The 22,566-nt window shown below is 39.0% G+C and overlaps 1 protein-coding gene across 1 annotated transcript in view; it reads right to left on the reverse strand.

The window, feature by feature from the left end:
• The window catches only part of LOC136443926 (pleckstrin homology domain-containing family G member 5-like), a gene marked incomplete at its 3' end in the record, with an annotated part of 56,197 nt that overhangs the window by 27,459 nt on the left and 6,172 nt on the right, over positions 1 to 22,566 (reverse strand). The window contains exon 3 of the mRNA XM_066441302.1: positions 20,232 to 20,290. Coding sequence (XP_066297399.1) covers positions 20,232 to 20,290 — 59 coding nt within the window. The remainder of the gene's footprint in view (positions 1 to 20,231; positions 20,291 to 22,566) is intronic.

The raw sequence follows: 22,566 nt of genomic DNA on the forward strand, positions 1-22,566 counted from the left end.
TGTTATGTGAATCATTACTTGCCTTGTTCCAAGTAAAAAATACCATTGTGTATTTTTAAACTTGTTGAACTTGAGGCACCGTGGCCCCCGGATAGGGGCCAGCCGTGGAACCTATGCCCAATTTTTTCTAAAAATCCCATTATATCACTAAAGCTTATGTCATTTTTAATGTCATCGCAAATGGTCATGTGAATCATCACTTGCCTTGTTCCAAGTTGAAAATACCATAAATTGTGTATTTTTTCACTTGTTGAACTTGAGGCACCGTGGCCCCCGGATAGGGGCCTGCCGGGTAACCTATGCCCAATTTTTTCTAAAAATCTGTCATACTAGTATCATTTAGCATGTAGGAAGGTATTGAATGCATCGGGTTGCCAAATGTAGGCTTTTATGATCCATTCATATACTTATACTATTCAAATGCTTAAATGTTTGTCAAAAATATTCAAATACTTTATTCCTGGTTGTTAACATTGATTAATACTATTAATAGGAGTATTACTTGGTATGGCCAAGACTTTTGCTTCTTCTTCCAACTTTTTGTAGTGGTGCTCCTAACTTTTTGCTGGTGCTCCTAACTTTTTTGAGTTAGGAGCACAGTGCTCCTAGGTCTAAAAGTTAGTCTGGAGCCCTGCAGACTGAGAAAAGAACTGTGTCAAAATTCAAGCTGACATTTGTATGTAAAGGAAAAACACACCACTTCCTGTCGGAGTAGGGGGTATGTCCTCTAAAACTACCCAGACCATGTCTAGTTACCACTTTTAGGGACTGACTTCTTGTAGGGGGACACCCACATGGAAACCACAGGCTGGTCTGCACACCATCTCTGTCTGACAACTGTTTGTATTACTGTCTAGTGAAAACTCTCTGATTTAGGAGTGCCCCTTCTACCAGTAACAAAGAAACACAGAAATGACACATAAAGAATAGATTGTGCTAAAACTATAAAATCATGGCAGAATAGATGTAACAGCTACTAACTCCACCAGAGTATATATGCCGGCACCCTGAAAGGATGCATCCAAACAGATCTCCAACCCAACGTTCCCCAGTATAATGCACTCCTGTATATCTGAAACATGCATACTCGGCGTATGCTGCATTAGAGATATCTCAAATCCACTGTTTTTCAAATTGGCAGATTTATGTAACCTGGTTGATTGATGTAATGGAGGTTAAGTTTAAAACTGCTGTTTTTTTTTACATGTCTGACTGAAGATCCATATCCAACTCTACTTGTCCTATCTTCTGATTTAACTCCATTGTATCATTAGTCATAAAGGACTTCTCAAACCACACAACAATCAATGTGTTCCTCCTACGCACTGGGACCTGCATGTCTGGATCTGTAATGATGCATTTCCCGTGCAAACGCAGGAGTGCGGTGAGTCATACAAGTGTCTCATCATGACCTTGCTGGCTTGTTGTGATGGCCTTGCAAAACAGTCATGAAGATACTACACACACAACTTAATTTCTGTTTATACTGTGCTAATTAGTGTTTACAAAACAATTTCTTCAGATATTTCAAGATCCAAGGTATGACAAGCCAAGGTTATGAGAGCAACCCATTTCTGATCTCTGTTTAGAGGAATATTTGAGAACCATTGCTGAATCTAAAAGGGTTTTGTTTATTGCAAAGCCTAGAGAAGCAGCAAATAGCTTAAACTGCAACCACTGCATCTTGTTTGTCTTCACAGCATCCTTCCTTTCACAAGAACACAAACAACGTCTTTAGAATTCCTCCAGTGCTAGCGGATCGTTGATGACGTTTTGTTTACTGCACTTGTGTTTGGTTTACACACTACACGTAGAGCTGTTGTCAAACAGCAAGCAGAGTAAGAATGGTTTCTCCACAAGAAGGAATTTAAAGGAAGAACGTCTTACACACATCCTGGGATTGAAGAGAGAAAACTTGGGACAACATACCCTTCCAATTGTGTAAACAGTTTCACCAAACAAAAGGTTTGCTGAGCACAGGTCAAGACAGTTAAACTGTCTGATGTCATGTGATGATATCATCTGTTATCGCCTGGAGTGGCGGGTAAACAGCCAACCATTGAACAGTCGCTAAACCCGCCTTGTAACGACAGTAAATCCGTTACTAGACTTCTTACCTTTGTGCACAACAAGTCGACTGTGATGAAATGTCAGTCAAGTCTAGCAGATTTGAATAACCATGTGTCACAAGGTGACAACAATTTCACGAATGGTGAAAGCAGAGCGTTCTATGGTTGCTTGGTTAAAAGTGTATTATTCTTGGGAACAAGCTAGGACATCAAGGGCACTAACCGGAATAGCCCCACCATAACAGCTGTTTCTTATCTGATCCTTTAGAGCTAACTTTGTGTTTTATTTAGGACTTTGCATTGGAAAAACTCCTTTCTGGACATCTCTAACTGTTTTGTTTTGAATAACTGACAGGAAAGGTATCATAGGAGGAATCTCATCCCTATCTTGGTAGTCAAAGTAAGCAAGCAAAAAATCTTGCCTATGTCTTTTCTGAACATGTGGTGCATATTAACACTACCTTTATAGGTCAACTCAAAGCTAATTATGCATCCCAGTCCTTAGGGACTTTTCAAATTGGAGACAGCCTTTCACTTTCATCTGTCAGCACCTTACTGCACTTTGAAGACTTGCCAAAAATATAGTTGCCTGCCACTGAAGCAGGCTTTCATATCAAGATATGGGGAGCTAAAATATCATATCACATCACTATTATCAAGCTGTCTTGAACCTTTTTACATTATACTCGGTAGTGACTCATCATGCATTTGGAAGGCTCCATGCATCCATACATAATTTGTACACTGTGCCTTCCTTCTCCCTTGCTTGGCAAAGGTATTGAGATGCAAAACCACATTATGGATTAACTGCATTCCATTAAATCCTACAAGATGTTTTAGCACTGCAGGGGAAATACAACAGAAAGAGAGAACTGAAAGTCCTGACTCCTGTTTACAAAAAGAATTTACGGATCTCTCCAAAGTAGATAAATCTGTAAGATATATTTGTGCCAAGCTGCCACACTGTCAGAAAGAAAACCCAAATCCTTCATAAAAACATCTCAACACAACAATATCTTTGGGTGAAATTGTAAGAAAACGACTCACCATACTGAACCCTACCAACTGCACCATTTCGTCCATGTCGAACTCTACACGGGGAAGTCTCATCTTCAGGCAGGTTTTCCGAAAATCTCCACCAACTTCTGACAGAAAATCCACCGTGGCGGAATAGAAATGTCCCACTTTTAAATAGAAAGCTAATAGATAGTCCACGAAAATCTGTCAGGAACAAAGTTACTACAGATACATGCTGATCTCTTGGCACAAAGTCAGAAATCTTCTATTGTGCTTGCTCTGCTGCTAGTCTTCTTCACAGGTTCGCATGCCTCTACAGACTGAGGGGGTCTGATACACACATGCTACTTACAGGAAATAACAGTCCAACCCTGACCAGACACTCATATAAGCTGGCGAGACTGTCTGTCTGATGATTGGCCGGCTGGTTAATCATATGCATGAGATCATGCCCTGGGGGTGTGGCTTCTGTATCAGCCAGCTGGTGACGCATGATATTGTCCAGCCACAACAAATTACCAGGAAGGTGCATCCATTTGGTGGAAGGGATGCACTTTGCAATGAGACAAAAATCCGAGAACAGGGCACCCAATGTTTACCCTCAATCATTTGCAGAAGTAAAATATACTTATAATTCACCTCATAGAAACAAGGTGCTTTCCATTGTTGTGAAGGTTTTGGATAGAACAGACAATAGTCAATACATGTCATACTACTGAGACAAACCACTTGTAGTCATAGTCATCTCCACAATTGCAACAGACAAAAGACTGTTGATGTAAGACAACAGACACTCAATCACACTTGAATCCTGTATTTGTCAATCATTCAGCTCTTCACTTACAAGTTATTTCAAGTGCAAACTGCCAACAAGGGTGCCTTCACATATGCTAATTAGTTGGGTAATCAGCCAATCAATTGGGATAATCAATTGGGCTAATCAACAACTTAGAGAAAAAACATGTAAATTGGTACAAGTACTGTCCCAAAACAAGCCTTTTCTCTTGATGATTTTTTTATCCCTTCCCTTTCAAGTGCAATGTAGTGCAGACAGAAGTAATACAAACTGTTAATTGTAAGCAAACATTTCAACATTCACGTTCCCTTCAATTGCTATTGACACAATAGTGTTCTAAACATCTTTTGAAAACTTGTGTATTCATTTTCAAAGACATTACCTACTATCCTTGGTGTATTGCTTAAAGCTCTCCTACAAAGATTTTTGGAAGAATCTAACTGTGCTATGAAAATTCTAAAACTTGTCATTCATTCACTCACTCACTATGTCAAAAACCAAGGACATTGTTAAGCGTTCTTGCGCAAACATACTGTTGTGAAAAAAAGAAACCAACAATTTGATTGTTTGCACTTTGACAGAAAAGTTAGGTCTGTTTTCTCTGAATGTAAACAAAGCCGCATAGTTAAGAAACTCCCCCGCTCCAAGCAAAGATATGGTTCAAGGGTATGTTTATTACATTTTTGACATGAATCATATGTTGGGTTGATAGTTTTTTAGGGTTGATATTTTACCTTTCACAAAAGGTGGGAAGATAGCACTTTGGCAAATCTTGTCATTGGAGAACATTTAAGCCATTTCCTAAAACACAGGAAGTGACTTAGGTTAAGACTTTGATCAAACATTTTATGTACATGTTATAAACAAACTACAAAGCAAACTGGTAATATTGCAATACACTGTTCAACACTATCCTATTTCCATAGCTATGTTTGAACTGAACGTCATAAATGACCTAAATCTCTGGACAGGACTAAATGTTGGAGAAGTGTTATCTTTCAAACACAAAGATAAACATTTTGGCCAACAGGAAGCAAGAGTGGTTAACCATTAAGACTAGTTAATTTCCTGTGGAGCAAACCAGATTAAAGCAGACAGGTGGCAGACAGGCGGTTGGCCATCCCATTTCCTGATTATCATAACGCCTTATTTGGTAAGAGAAAATGTCAAAGTTTAAAGCCGCACAACAGTAAAATGTTGTGGTGATCACATGACCTTTGACCATGGATTGCATCATTGCAGGAAGTTGTTTCTACCTTCATTATTGTTTCCCAAATATGTTCATGTAATATTGGCCATAGTTAATACCTGGTCACAGAGGCTGCAAACTTTATATACAATTTATAATACCTATAAACAATCCAGCCAAGGCATCAAGAGAAATTATATACAGTAGTAAATATTCACATAAAAGTTGTAAGGCACAACCACTGGTGTGTTCCAACTTAGTTTAACATTCCGTTTTACAACAGTCTTTGCTGCTTTCCCCATTAGGGCCTACCGATAATCACAGTATTCATCAATAGTGCTCAGGACGTGACACACATCATAAACTTCAGGAAAGCCATTTCTTGGAAGCATTAAGGGCTTGTTCTGTCTCCTGATTGGTGAAGAATCTAATTGGGTTAATAAGGAGAGAATGGGACAAAAGCCATTCCGCTGCAGATGGGAGCTATTGAAGCATTACTTCTCCATCTGGGATAGGGCTTCTTAATCGTAAAAAGTTGGGAGGAATATTGGTCTATCCTAACCTGTTATTCAATAGAAACACATAAGAAGTCAAGGATAACCTATGTGCAAAGGTGATATAGTCTGAAGAAAAATATGTTGACGTAATGTCACATTAACATTGACCAGCATAACTGAAATATTCCCATTTATAACCAAATGTGCATTTATCTGAAAGAAAGAATTCAGATATATTTGGCATTTAATGCTTGTTTTATGCCACAGTAAACCAAGTTATTATGCCCTTATCTCAATGAACCTGGAGCACATTGGCGACCTTGCTGCGACCGAGCGATTTGACAGAACGCTCAACAAATGTCATCGATGAAAAACAAATCTTTTTACGCTTTGCTTGTTCTGTTGACTTTTTAGTCATACTTGCACGTTTTGCATGATGTTCCCATCATAAGGTCAAGGGTAACAGTTTAGGACACAGCGAGGCCACTAACAGGCCTAATGAGGGCTTTTGGACATATATCGTTGATGAAACAGTTCTTGTACAGAAAGTCTAACACCAGACATTACAGACAACACCTACAGCTGCAGAGGACAATTCAAACAAACCTGTGATTAGATACGACTCACTGATGAAACAAACAGTAACACGAACTTGGCTTTCAGGACTTTACAGACAGGAAAGCCTTAGTCTTAAGACCACTATTATGAACAAAGCCTTTAAGCAAGGAGGCATACCGATTGTCCCAAACCTGTGAAATGAATACTTTTTTCCTTCTTTAGTTTACTTCTGTAGTTTTGTAAACAACCTTGGAGTTGTCAAGTTTCCATTGTTGGCCACCTTGTTTGAGCTACCTCTTTCCTTTTCCCTTCTACAATTTCCTGAAGCGTAAAGCCTGTTCCCTTAAAACAAACATGCCTCCTAAGTCTATAAATTAAAGTATAATGACGCATTAGCTTTGCTCAAAGTGTTTTTTGTAACCTTGGTTGGTATCCTTCTTTGTTTTGTATAGATAAGAAGTACGACTTAGAGGATATTGTTGTTTCTCCTCAATATTGCTAGATTAGGGCAGCCTTTTGTTAGGAGCATCAGCACAGGTAAAAGCACTCTCTCCTTGCCATTCCAATCCTCTTGCATTGAGGAACGGAAGTCTTGGAAATTATACCTCTTCTTCTAATACAATCAAATATCGCTGAATTGCTCACCTGCCTAATACTATATTTTTGTTTGGTTATTGGCAAGGGTCATCCACTTCTGAACGCGATAGCAGCAGTTTTGTTAATGTCACAAAGAGCTACTTACACACAAAGAAAATAGTATCCACTTCTTAACACAACAGCAAGAGTTGCCGGTATGTCAATGTACATGTTGGGTAAATAGATTCCACCATCCGTTCACTATAGAAGACAGTAGACATTTCTTGAATACCAAATGCTGAGGACTGCTAAATGTGTTTGTCTTGCTATGAACAAGGATGTGTAGTATTTCACAACATTCTGCAAAACGGTGAACGGTGACGTCACCGAATGCTAATGCCAGCCAGAACACTCATTCACAGAAGACAGAGCATTAAACAAAAACACAATATCCCCTGTCATAAAATCAACAAAACCTATTTTGCTACCATAAATTTGACGTAAGATAATTTCAATTCCAACTTTCACTGTTTCACTTGAAATATCTCTGACAAACATATCAAAGACATGAACTTGAATACTTTCAAATGTAGCAAGTCAATGATTATTCTAACCTCTGAGCACATGTTTGAAGTAGCTCTTGGTAACGAACTTAGGTCTAACAACGTTATCACCCTAATGTGCCTGTTTGCACATGATATGGCGGTGGAAGGTCACCTACAAACCTAATGCACACCTGTAATGAGGTGACTGACCTCATGTACATGTAGTTGTTACATGGGCACAAACACACTTTTACTGTCATTGACTTTGTTGGTCTTCAGAAAATAAGTTATTTGTAAAATTGACAATACCATCTCATAAATCAAAAGGGACAAAATTTGGGCTGACTAGCAAAAAAAATGCAAATATGACATGGCTTTGAATCGGTATTCAATTACTAGATTTGGATGTATCTTAAAACTCATAGCTCACACTTAATAATTTCTCAGTAGTACACATCATTTGATATTTGTTTACCTGTGCCACAACAAATCAAGGCTTGATGTGAAATATAATGTAGAAATCCTCACAAACCCTATCACATAATGAGCATTCCAGCACCAGACAATACTGGTACAATTATCTTATTCCTAAGCGAATAACAAGTGCAATCTAGCACACAAATGTAATATTGCATAAAAATATCACAAGCAACTCCAACCCCCCTCCCCCTTTCCCACCTCTCAGCTGCATGTGACATGTATTGATACCATCTGAAATTATTACCTGTGAAGCAAGGAGCATGTCAAAGGGAATGCTGGTGACATGGAATAACCCAGCTGACAGGGTCGTCAGATTTTTGCTCTCTAAACCTCCGTCATTCCTTCCTCCACCGCTCTGCATCGCCATCATGCCTCGCGGTCAATACAGCAAATCCATTAAATCTAGGGATTCCATAGAGCCACGGGCCTCTTTCTGTCTATCCCCAGGTCTACATCACGTTAGAAACATGGCTGATGGCTCGGATGGCCTCCCGATATCGAAGGGCGTTGCCCCGCGTTCTGCTCATTGTCATTGGCTGAGAGCAAGGTCAATTAACAGCACCATCAAGTATGATATTGATGGAGTTAATGTGCTCTATCTGCAGATGTCCCTTCTGCGTTCCACATTCACACGTCACCTTGGTAAGGACTCGTCATGTAAGGGTATTGTGCGGGGTACATTCATGGCCCGCCGGCCTGTTATAGGTGCAGGTTCAGCGTCAAGGACATCTCTAGATCCAGCTGTTACCATTCGTCAAGGACATTACCATTTACCAACGCAGGTAAAATGCTTCGATTCAGCAAGCCCAATGACCTCTAGATATTTCATCTGTGCAGCTTGAAATTAACGGGCTTGAGTCTTGCCTGGTTCAAGTCAAAATATACTTGACTATATCAACATGAACTATATATGGAATAGATTTCAGATTCAGAATCAGGGTGATAATGATTTTAGTTACCTTGGAGTTAGACACCATAACTTTTCACACAATAATGTCATATGGAATGGATTTACACTTTTGGTAGAGGCAAGTTTGTTTGCTATTCAAATCTGAACATTAATTACCCAAAGCTCCAGTTTTAAAGCACCAAGGAGAATATGTGCTAACCACAAATCTATGATATTTTTGTTGATAACGGTGCTGTAGGCATAGCAGAAAGGAGGATTGAGTAATGTACATATAGAAAAACAAAAACATTTTGACATGAGTCCATTTGTAAAGCTCCCAAAACATGATATCCCAGCAGCTAGCAAATATGGTACATTTAACATGCTACATCATCTGTGATGCAGATCAAATTTTCAGGTGTACAACTACTGAAGGTTGAACTACTTAGCACAAACCTATTACCTTTTTAATGCAAAGACCTAACCTCCAGTACAAATCACCCACTCCGAAAAATGTTAACAAAAGATGACCAAAAACTATAAGAAAATGGAACATACTGTACGCCAAAGATAGACCAAAGTTAAACTAAACTTACCTCAGTAAGAAAACTACCCAACATTGCGGTAAACCATAGGACCTTGGTTAAACGTACAAAGTTTAGCTCAGTCCTACTCACAGCAAATGAGTACGCACTTAAAAAAGGACTTGTCAAGAGTTTATGAGAAACCCTTTTAATTCTCCTGGCATCTGCATTCTTAACATACTTTATTATAGCTCATACATTACCCTTAATGTTGTTTCCAAGATAAAGTTCACTGACACTGCTCACAAGTCATGTGAACGTTTTTTTATCAATTGTTGACAAACCTCTTGAAAAAATTGGAATATCAAAGGGTTTTGAAAATAAAAAATATTCCCTTCACAGCCCAACATTGTTTCTCCTCTGAGAGTTTGTTATGCCAAGTTAAGGAAGGTATACGAGACACATAATCGTCATCTCTGAGGAACTGAAGAGTGTGCCAAAAATGCCTGTCATAATCACACCGCTGTCCCAATAGGGTAGTCATTTGTAGTCATCGCATGACATGAAGGTTTGGACAGGTGTGTTCAATAACGTCTTCTAAATAAATCAATCTTCCCTCATGGGCTAACTAATGGGATTCTTTATTGGGAAAGGGCAAGCCAATTTCTTTGTCTACTTTTACTACACGGCCTTCAACTTGAAAATGTCATACACTGAAGTACAAAGAATGGTGAAAGTTGTTATCGACAGATTCAACTGTTTTTATTACAGAAGCTGAATGGCAGGCGTTTTACGATAACTGTTTTACCATGACTGTTGGCATGCCCACATTGAAAATGTTGCTTGTAAACCTGACATTTTTACAATGATTGGGTCATACCAATGTACAAAGTGGACCAAGTACAAAAGCACAACCACTGATAAGCACAAAATGGGCTAATTTCTGTAAAATACAGCCACACTGCCCAGCAACATCTGATTTGGCATCATAAGACCACCACGCTTTTACAATGAAATGGAATGTTGTTTTCCTGACTAGGCACTTCTGTTGCTATTCCCAGTGACACACTTTTGATTCATAAATATTATCTGACAAGGAACAAAACAAATTGTCATGTTTTCTCTTCCTTCCATATGCAGGAAGCAAAAGAGGAAAATATAGGCCAAGATTGGAAGGAAGTATTTTTATTGTATATCTTCAATAAAAAAGATCGGCATTTTTGACATCTTTTCTTTTTGAATGATGACATTCTTATACTCAATTTGGTGAAATGTCACCAGATTCGTCTGGCCCGATCACCTGATGCACTAAAAAGATATCCAGCCATCGGCATAACAGGTTTACGGCAGGCTCTAACTTCTCCAGTTTTATATGCACAGGTGTGACTGTGCTTACACCAAGGCCTGAGGTATAGCCCCCATAATCTCTGTGTCATAAACATTCATAGGTTCTTACTACCTCCTGTAACTGAGACGTATCACTAAGTCAAAGTGAGAGCTGAAAGCTAAAATTGCATATGGCATTTCCAACCGCAGCTGTGTGCTGTGAAGTGGTTTGAGGAATAGTATGCATTATATTTTAGTATGCATTTCTGGAGCAACTTACAATGTAATCTAAACTTGTTGGCTACAAGGAGTTGTGAGAGTGGAGTGAAAATAGATAGCTTTCATTAAACTTAAAAGTTTCAATATAACCCCCAGTATTATGGTGCAGCACATTTCTAACTTATGGGAGGGATTGGTCTCTTACGACGAGGGCAACAAAATGCCGCTTTTAGATAAAAATCTTACATTTAACATTACTTAAACTCTTCAACAATCAAAATGCTCTTGGTCATTGTCATTCCAAATGTAAAGAAGAAATCCCAGTCTAAACTGTAACTGTATGGTATAACAAACTAAAAAGGTACATCCTGAAAAAGCATGTGCATTTCAGAGTATACAACATTGAAATGCAACAACACCCCCTCTGTGGTTGTCCCGCCAACAGCACGTATACAACAATACGACTACAATGTATAATGATACAAGCCTACCCCATTCGCAGGTACAGGCATTCTTGGTGGCACAAGGGTTTCATAAAACATTTCCGAGACATGTGTCAATCCAGTAGGGCCGCCACACTTGGACCACAAAGCTTCAGTCTTGACGGAGACTTAATAATGTGGAAAAAATGACCAACAGCGACACACGCCCAAACGTGCACAATGAAGTGGAATAAGCATATATATAACTACCTGAAAGGGGTTGAACAAAGACAGAAAGGGGGGGTTCGCATTTATCATGTTAAAAATGCTAGCAGCTGATCAAAATAAGAAAACCTCAAAGAAGCTTACTTTTTTGCCAGATAAAACCTGAAAGTTAATCTTAAGAAGTTTCTTTGACCGGGTCACAAACAGAAGAAAGGTTAAGTTTCAAAAGTGGTCTGTGCCCCATACCCATCCTTTGAAGATTGATTAAACATTGAAATTGTGCCAGGTGCTGGCTTAAGTGAAGTTTAGTCACCTCTGAGATAACAATAACAGTCTACACCCCTGCCTTCAGGCTATGTACACACTTGGGAGCTTCTCCCATTCTGTTTGCCGATTCACCGCCAACCTCTCAATAGCGCTCCACAAATACAGACAACAACAACAAGTACAGGGTATACTTTAACTTCAGTAATGACAGAGTAATCAATCAGTGTGAGAAAAGGAAAGTCGTAATTATAACTCATTACCTGTTCTCGTTTCATCTATTACAAAAGGTGCTCTCAGAGCCCTCCTTTGAAATTGGGGAGGTATGCCCAAATTTGGCAAAAGGTCAGAAGAGCTTGGCCAGTTTCAGGCTTTCATTTCTGCCTTTTTTCTCTACCACTAGTACCAGCTTGATTTATAGAACTTAATCAACAGATTCTTTTAATATGAAAATGATGTCTAAAATAAATTTTGTAAGTTTGCCATTCCAACTGGAGGTGTGCCCAAATTTGGCAAAATGTCAGAAGAGCATGAGCACAGTTTCGCACTATCATTCCTTAACCTCTTTTCTCTACCAGCTTGATTTATATAACTTAGTTATTAATTATTCTTTTAATATGAAAACGATGTCTAAAATAGATTCCTCATGCTTGCTATTCAAACTGGAGGTTTGAACTGGAGGCAAAACATTACAAAAGCATGAGCACAGTTTTGTTCTTTTATTCCTCGTTCCACTACCAGCTTCATCTATAGAATTCAATTAACAGATTTTTATTTGATATGAAAATGATGTCTAAAATAGACTCTGTATGCTTAACATTCAAACTGGAGGTGTGTCCAAATTTGGCAAAATAGTACAAAAGCATGAGCACAGTTTCACAGCTTGATTTATATAACTTAGTCATTAATTATTCTTTTAATATGAAAAATGATGTCTAAAATAGATTCTGCATACTTGCTAGTCAAACTGGAGGTGTGCCCAAATTTGGGAAAATGTCACAAGAGCATGAGCGCAGTTTTGTGCTTTTATTCCTACCTCTTTTCTCTACCAGCTTTATTTATAGAACCTTTTTAACAGATTCTAGTTATATGAAAATGACATCTGAAATAGATCCACCATGCTCGCCATCCAAACTGTATCCAATAAACGTATTTTAGAGATGAAAACTCACTTGTCAGGAGACAGACCAATCTTTACATCACTTGTCATCAACAGACATGTACCACGGTACTCATGTAGAAAGGGGAGCAGTTGACACCGTACAACCAGTGTTCAAACCAGAATTTTTTTCACAGCATAGGGGTTTAGTATAACTTAAATGACAAAACTTTGTGTGGCGCATGGATTGCCAAACACACGACAGAAAGAAACACCTCTATGATCAACCTATACTAGCTAGAACACTGATGACTGTTCAAAACATTGGGTAATAAAATTAGTTGACCTTTACATTTGTGAGTCAAATCTTGTCAAAAACAAGGCAAGCCCCCAGGGTAGACAGTTGAGGGGGCACAGGGTTGGTCTGGCGCCTATCCTTTGTTGTCAACCGAAGCGAGAGTAATATTCTGATTAGCATATATTAATCTAAATCATGTGATGATGAACATGGAAACATGCCAAAGTTCAGATCGTTAATCATGTCACCAAAACAAAAGTTGTCTTTCACCAATGTAAGAAGATGGCAACAAAGTCAAACAGCCTTTGCAACCTGCTTCCATTTCTATTAGCTTTTGCTGTTTTTAACACTTAGCTATCTTTGTGTTTGGCTACATCTTTCGTTGGTTTGGATTATCTCTGTCAAACAATACTGCCTTCAGATATTTGAACTATTTTTCTGCAAATTTCAGCAATCTTCAATGCAGTCATCCTGTCTGTCAACAATGCACTTACATGACAAATGGTTTCCAGGGAAATATTCCAAACGTGTACACACAAAATTTCCTTACGTTCCATAAGATAACACGAAATGTGCACAAAATTTCAGCAGATTTTCTACAGTTAACACAAACGCAATGTAAAGCTCACTTAAATGTGTGTGCTAATAACAGTACTTACTCACTTCTAACAAATCACTGCCTGGAAACAAAAGATCTCTTATGCCATTGTTATATGTTAAGCACCATCTAGCAGCATTAAAGCAAACTGCAGCCACTTTTCGAATGTAATGGGGAAAGGCTGTAAAAATGAGTAAACATAATCTATGGATTTCTGACAACTTAATGTAACCATTTTCGTTCGCAATGTTGAAATTTGCATTTATAGATGCCTTTCCTTTCTCCCTTGGTACATTTGTACTTCTTTTGACCCAAAAGTATCTACATTTTAGACTACCTGCAAAATCTTCTGTTTGCCAAAACAATAAATCTTCTCCAAGGTCTTCTCTGAGGAAAACCTTCTGTTTGTAAAAACAATTAAATCTTCCCCGAGGAAAACATCTTAGTGATGAATGATGTGACATCTTAAAGTGAAACTGGATACCTTCGGATTCCTTTACCTGTCAAGGTGCACAAGGACACAATTGTCAAGAAGACATGATAAGGAGGTTAATAAGCAGCACAGGTGCAATCATAGGGGAAGACGAAGAAAAACAAACGTGTCTGACATGTGAATTCAATAGTTCTTTCACGGGATGTGGGATTGTTTAGGAGTTTATAGCATTATTGCAACGTCATTCTGAGGTAGAGTTTTAAGAGGTTTGGTTAATTGAAACGTTGTTCTGATGATGGTATAGATACAAGAGGTTGTTGTGTTAACCATATGTATCCTTCAGGACTTGTCAAGGTGCACAAGGACACAATTGTCAAGAAGACATGAAAAGGAGGTTAATAAGCAGCATAGGTGCAATCAGATGGGAAGACCGGAAGAAAAACACACGTGTCCGACATGTGAGGTCAGTGGTTCTTCCACGGGATGAGGGGTTTATACTAATAGTGTTAATTGCAAGGTCATTCTGAGGTAGAGTTTCAAGAGGTTAGGTTAATTGCAAGTTTGTCCTGTGGTATAGACACAAGAGGCTGTTGTGTTAACCATATGTATGCTTAAAGACTTACAAGTTACATGTTAGTGGTAAACCAGTTTACTCTGAGGGTAGAACAACAAAGTAGACTGCAATCAGTCTGAAGGTAGAATGGTTGTAACAAAGATAAAGCAGTCATCCTCAACTGAGATGAAGCATTTTCAAGTAGCTAGTCATTGAGCAATGCGGCTTTGCTACAGCTCATATTTCAGCCAAACATACCGGGTGGCCCCTACTCATCTCGATAACTGTGTTGGTTTCTTTTAGTAGCAAGTTTTACATGCAAAGGTTTGAAGCCAAAAGCTCCCTCGAACACCAGCTTTAGGTCCTCATCGGCAAGGACAAAGGGGCAGGGATTGAAAATGTCAGGATGTAAATGCATGCTTTACATGAAGCAGGTCAGGAAATAAACGTATCATCCACTTGTTCATTCCTGACTGTTCACCTTCATCTCAATGTAACTGGGATGAAACATTTTTCCATTGAAATTCATCACATCAAAAGGTTTTGAGAATGAAGACTAATCCTTGTAAACTCTTAACTTTTTTCTTTACAATCATTCATTCTCCAGTTTGCTACGAATCAGAAAAACTAAGATTTCAACAGGCCAGCTGTCATACCTCTTCCTGCTCTCCAGGAAATAAAGCAAAAAGGTATGAAAGGAAACACTCTTTACTTTCTGATATGACGCCCGTTCCTTGCGTCATTACTGCGTGTGCAAATATCACTGGCCCTGTTTGATCTTTGAGATCTGACAAACATGCACACGTAACTGCAAGCAGCAATTGACGGGCGTTTTCTGGATTAATTAATAGGTGTTTAAAGTTCACTCAAAATTGCTACGTTACCTTTCTTCAGAGCTTTTCAAGCATATTGACGTTTGACGCACTTTGTCGTCATTAGTAGGTACTTGATTATGTCTGTTTACCTCATGTACACTCAAGAAGGAAATCTATTATGACGGCAATAGAAAGTACTATACCATATATTTCTTTCAATATTTTCTAGTTCACCAATGAACAGGATGGCTAATAAGTTCAGAGGTCTGCAAAATGAAGAAAATTGTCAAAAAACATCACTTAGAATAAATTTTTTTCTAGTAAAACGAGACTGAAATATTGACTGATCTTGTTTTTCCATCTTCCACTGCCATTGTCATGTGTATGTGGCAGGTATGATAATTCTAGATCACTGAATACCTGTCAGTACTTGTATTTTCTTTTGTAGCCCCTTATGGAAGTGCTGCAATCAAGGCTTTGACAGAGACATGCATAATGGTGTAGGCACAATTTTCGGTATATAGAATTGGCTGTTTGCAATAAGATATTCAACCAGATTTCATCTTAAACTTAAAGTTTTATAGAGACAAACCTGAAATAGCTAGATGGCATGTATTGATAGGGACTAAACAACCACATGTTATCAATGAGAGGAGTTAACAAAATATTCACTCTTTACCACAAACCAAAGACTTTTGGATTGAAAGTCCACATATGATGTATATTATATATGTCAGACTGGCAAATATTGCTCATTAATAAGTGAAAAATCCACAATGTTCATGTTTTGTTCTGACGACAAATGTAGTACACACCGGTACAAAAAGTCATTGCCTTTCTAAATATGCTGCATCTAATGGCGATCACATTCTAATCTAGGTTCATAGAAATGCGACTCTTGCAAAAAATAGTAAGTATTTTTGAACCCATAACTGCAGGACTGCTTCAGTTCCAGAGCCGGTCAAGGGTTAAGATGATTAGCCTGAATAAAAATGGTCATGATGAAAAGTGCTTGCCACAACAGATGCCTCCTTTTCCTTGGATAGGCATACAGTATGTCAAAATCCATTCAGAATCAGAGCTCTTGTCCGTTTTCTAAAAAGAGAACCAGGTAAAACCTCCTCAAGCTTCTAAAAGCTTCTCAAGCTTCCACATAAGTCGTGAGTATCAGTCTAATTTCTCATAATTCACAAGTAAAACCTTGACATGTATAAAACACATCCCTGAGCCGACTATTTCACCACCCGTCTATCAAATATAAATTGAAGAGTTTGAAGAAAACAAGCTTTTTTGGGATATGCACTGTTTAAATGTGGTTCTTTATCCAGAAACCTGCTCTTTTTTTTTACATTTTCCCTTCCATATGGAGGGGACTACTGCAAAATTTGACTTCCAGTTGGAAGTACAATACATGCTTAGCCTCAGGCTGGTAAGAGCTCCTAATCGTAGTGAAGAAAAACATCCATCCTGACTCATAAGCTTGAGCACAGGGCAAGCTGTTGCACAGTGCACATAAACCAGCATTATCTTCCTTACACTCCAAAAGCTCCACTTGCCATACAAACTGTTCACGACTCCACAAAGAGGTATGCAAGACTATAAAGAGTTTCGCCCTTTTTACTTCACATCTAAATGACCCTGGAACTTGTCGTACAACGTACCTGAGGAGAAGGCTGAGACTCCTCCAGAAACACGTTGTCGTCGCCCTGTTCCTCCATGATCATCTTCATCCCGGCGCAGCTGTGTGGGCGCATGCTTACATCCCCACGGCTCACCCGTATGGGGGTGCTCGTCAAGAGAATTCGCATTAGCGTGGGAGGCATTGATATGAAGCCTTTGCAAAGCCACGCAAGATCTCAGCGAGCTCCTTACAGACTCTGTGGCACGAGTGACACTGCCGCTTTAATGAGGAGGCGGGTCTGAAACTAGTTTATGGTGTGAGGGCGCATGATGGTCCATGTGAGCGTCCGTTCTGCTCTAATTGCAAATATCAAAGACGGACATCTCTGGCCTGGCCAGACCAGACTAATCATAGGGTTGCCATCAAAGGACTATCATTTCTTAATTCTTTTCATACTCAAAATTGACAATATTACAATATCAACTCCAGACTGTACATGTTTGGTTGTCAAACAATTGAAATTATGATATTGATGTTGATGTCAGGCTGAAAGATTTTACCTTTAAGAATACACAGGAGCTTCTTATGTAATGGTTCCGGGTCAGTGCATGGGTAGAAGCAAATCTAAAATTTGATGAACTACCAAACATATGCAGATGAAAGGAATTAAGATTTCAAGTGTCTTTGAACAGCTTGAAAGTTAAGTTGACCTTCGATTGAGTTAAGATCCATCAACAGATTGAGAAGAACAGAGATCAAGGATGCTACAAGGACAGGTGAGTGACCTGAAGAATGTGATGTAACTAACGATAAAGCTGGCGGGGGTCAAAAGACCTGGGTAACCTACATTCAGGTGTCCCACATGTTTGGCGCGTGTGCCAGAGGCTAGCTACTGTCCTGTTTGAAATGTGTATTGACACCTGGTAGCACTGCTTTGTTTTACAATGTATTGAGTATGGTTATATAGCTGAAGGCTACACAGAGGAAAAGATAGTTTTCGATCGTATGCTGGCCTTTCTCACAAGCGTCACTTCTGAGTACAGTTGGAGAACAAATGCCTTTACTGAAAACTGTAAGCATGAGATGACTACAATGTAATGAAACACAATATATCATTACGATGTAGAGATAACTGAGCGTACTCAACTAGGAAATATTGGCTGCAGGCGAGAGCAGTAAGCCTTTCATTGTAATTGCTCAGCAAATTGCTGCAGTGACGTAGGTACTTCTTAACTAAGGCCAAATCAACCTCATGACTTGGTTCACAGATTGGCTGGCTCCATTTCTTCATGATCAAAAAATCCTCCAATGATTAGTAAGACTTTATTACTCTCAAGAGTGTCGAAGATGCTTCCGTACAATATATGTTGCTATAACATCTCTCCTACGTCATCAGTTGTGATAAGACGGGACTTATGTAAACTACAGCCTATGGCAGGGGTGTCGCTCGTTCTCATTTAAATGTACACATTTTGTAATCTCCGTTACCGTTAGAAGTAAGACGTTCCTGACATTAAGATATGCCACATATAAAGTACGCAACTGCCGTTTTTAAAACCTAGAAAAGTTTTAAGTCGTTATAAAAACTACAGTTTGACATCTTATATGTGGCATATCCTAATGCCAGGAACGTCTTATTTTAATCGGTAACGGAGATTACAAAATGTGTACATTTAAATGAGAACGAGCGGTGTAGAACTAGAAGTTAACTTATATTACTGGGTTTCAAAAACATTTGGAACTAGCTACAGACTAATAGAGTTCCACAACCTCATACGTTCGCAAAATGATATTAACCTTTTCAAATGATGTATTACAAGGTTTCCTGTCGATAAGGTCATCATTTACAAAAATTCTCCAGTTGATCATCTTCTCCACCCAAATACAAGTTGTTCAATCAAAAATATGAAAGTCTTAATCTTTGCAAAGAAGGCTATGCATATGGTAGCATTTCCTCATTAATGAGACCCCAATTTTCATGACTCATGTCTTATAATTTCCACCTTTACTTAGCTTTGTAATGCAGCAAGTATGAAATTCCCATCATTTACAGTATTCACACAAAATTCTATTTACGAGCACAAAAAACTAACTGTTGTCCCAGATTCTGCTCGAATTGCACCTCCTAATTAAATCTATACCTGCCCAGTGGTGCCGGTCGCCCTTTGAGACATGTACATCATAACAATTTTGTAATTAAGCCATTACTGGTACACATGAGGGACAGGGTAACTGACCTGAATATGGAAGCCCTGCCTCATGTACATGCAAAGGTACATAATAACATGCTTTGAATGTTCATAATGATATGTCTTGCTGCAATAAATCAAATCTCAAGGTGAAAAAGAAGGAAGACTTGGGTTTTCTTCACAATTTGTTGCAGTTTACATGCATGTGTTATCAGAAAAGCAGACTAAGAAATCCATATCTTTCTTGTGTCTGTTGCTTGAATTTTAGCCCCTGGCTGAGAAACTTTCCCTCATACTCATAGAACAAGCCGATCCTGTAGCTATGCCCTACCCTCAAACATTTCAATCAAAATATATTCTAATCTAAATGCAACCATTCACCAACTGACAAAAAGGCGGACAAAACCAGCTGCAGTCTAATTTCTATACATAGCTAAGGTCTGACTTTCATACATGGTGGCTGGCACTCTAGCTTACTTCAGCTGACAGCTTGACTTGTTCAAGGGGCAAAGAAACCCAATTTTTGGCAGATATGATTAGAAGTTCACATAGGAGTCATCAGCATCAAAAGTTTAAAAGTAAAAATACTGTAACTTGGCAGCCTGTTCAGTCATACACACAACTACCATTGCACATGAACATCAGTAATATCTGTACCTATTCATTAGGCAAAAATAGACTGTTCGCTTAGTGCACGTCTTTTTGAGTTCAACTGTTCTTAATGGTTTCAGACTAAAATAGTTACAACCTGTAGGTAGATGTCCCAGGGGTTGAGTAGAGTGGGATGTAAGTGAGGTAATGTACGGTGATTGGTCGGGTCATGCTAAGTTTTGGAAACATTCAGCTCTGTTGGCACAGCAAACTTTCCATTTGGTACAGCCACTTACACTTCAATACATATTCTTGCTATTCAGGTGCTTCACGTACATTCACTGGAAAGAAAATTAAGAAATGTTCCCAGTAATCTCTTACAGTGCAACAAGATGTAATTCATAAATGCTGTAGGACTGAAAATGAGTGAAATGTTACCTTGCTGGCTCGTCTTCGGTGTGAACAGTTGGGGTTTTGACACAACAGCATGGATCCGTCTGAAAACATAACATAAACAGGAAAGTTATCATATCCACTATGACTGCCTGTTACATACAAACAAATGTCAGGATTTCACAATGCACAAGTCATGTAACATTACTAACAAGACATGCATGGCAAACATCAGTGCAATTTGAATGAAATGCAATATTTACTTATTTAGCATACTGCCATATATGGCAGGTGGTAGAAATCTTCAAAGGTCTATGAGTTCTACAGCCTTCTGAAATGATACATACAAAGACCCTGCGACTGTATACAGACACATAACTGTACAAGAAAGAACAGCAGCAGCACCTAGCAGTCATAATGGGCACTGCACTTCATGTAATCCATATCGCAGGATCTACACAAGGATTGGCTCCAAATCCAAGTCACATTCTTTTCTTTTCCACTTACTGATATGTTATATTTTCTCTAGAGGGAAATTTGCTAAAATAGAATTGCAGGAAAAAAACATTGACCAGTTGTTTCAAGCAGTACGTTATAAGCATCATTTACGTCACACAAAAATAGTACACAAATATTTATTTCCTGCAATCTAAAAAAATAAAGCCCAGTTCAATGTAGGTAGTCACTGCAGTTACTAAAAGTTGACTATTTTTCTTGAAGACCTTTTTATCGTGTTATCATAGTCCTCATTCAAAGGCTTTTCCCCACACTACTACTATGTACTAGTACTAGTATGCAGCTCTTCCAAGTGCTACATTGTGCGTTTCTATGGAGCTGTACATTTTGTAAGTGCTGACAATTCACAACAAAAAGAGTTTAATTCCCAAACACTACCTAACAAGCACTTGAGAAATTAACATCTAATCCATACTACTTTCATAGCTGACATATAAAGGTGATCAATCTAATTATTAAAGGAGAAAGGTCAGGACACAACAAAAACACCTATGCGTACCTGTTGTTCTACCTGGCTTGTGTTTGGGGTTAGGTAGGTGAGGCATGCATGAGTGACACTGTTTAAGGTGGGAACATGGATAGGACGTAATTTGAGCCAACCAGATTATCAAGTGGACAGATATATGACAAACAACAGGTGGTAACATAAACATGACGCTACCAGACCTGAGACTAATCATAAGCAAATTCTCAACAACAAAAAACAAAACGAAAAATCTGCTTGAGCATGAAATTGTTTATCCCACAGAGAGAACTAAAAATGCAATAACTCATATTATAATCAGGATCTCACACCCAAAATGAATACTGTACTCTGACACATCTACACTCCCACATACTGAAGTTATCTCATAGTCATAATACAGCTATAAACTATTAATATTCAAAACATGCTACTTTACCTCTATAATTTTCTTCGATGAATGGTTGTCATGAAGTCATAAAACTGTTTATAATGCCAATATATCAAAAAGAAGAACAAGATTCATAGAAAAATGTGTTTGTGATACTTCTGAGATCTAAGGCTCTCTTTACATTATACTTTTGCCGTCAGCGCCACTGGCGTCAGCGCCACTGGCGACAGCGGGAACCCCGTGTAAAGACAATTCCCGTCGACGTAGTCCCGCTGTCAACAAATTTTCTCCCGTCAGCTTCGAAGCCGTCGCCCGTCAGCACAGCGGGAGTCCCCGTCAACTTCAAACTCCGTCTAAAGAGAATACGTCGGGCTCGCGTCAGCGGGAGTCGGGGTTTCGGCGATTAGCATAAAGCGCGCGTTGATTAGCATACTGTAAGTCTACTTAGATCCCCGGTATTTGTATATAGAGAGAGATTCGCGGGATCCGCGGCGACTTTTGTGCCGTGCATTCATTTCCCCGCGGATATATTCATCGTACTTGTGCCCCCCTCCCCACATTTACGAGTGATGAGCATGGAATATCTACACATAAACAAGGCTTTGCATTGTACGGGCGGGGAGACGCCGTCTACCGTTGTACAATTATACAATTTTGTTTCTTGCTTTGGTTATGCTTACGCCCGATACTTTCTACAAGATGGCGAAATGCAAGCACCGCAGGTGTCTGTCAGATTTCCGGGCGGTGTGTCTAGAGAAGTCGCGACAGCGGCCTCCCGACAGCGGGAAATTTCGCCGCTGACGCGAAAAACGTAATGTAAACTGCGCCTAAGTAGCCTTTCTACCTCACTACCTCACCTGCAAACATGTCTTAACTGTGCAAACAAGACCCTTTCACTGTAAACCACCCATGGAGCAACTGTGTGCATTTTCTCTCAGGTGTGGCCAACCGATTAACCATTACAAGGATACATTTTCCTTCTTAAGTAAGGGGATAACCCTTTCAATGCA

The sequence above is a fragment of the Branchiostoma lanceolatum genome, chromosome 10, assembly GCF_035083965.1.
Source record: "Branchiostoma lanceolatum isolate klBraLanc5 chromosome 10, klBraLanc5.hap2, whole genome shotgun sequence".
Lineage (NCBI taxonomy): Eukaryota > Metazoa > Chordata > Leptocardii > Amphioxiformes > Branchiostomatidae > Branchiostoma > Branchiostoma lanceolatum.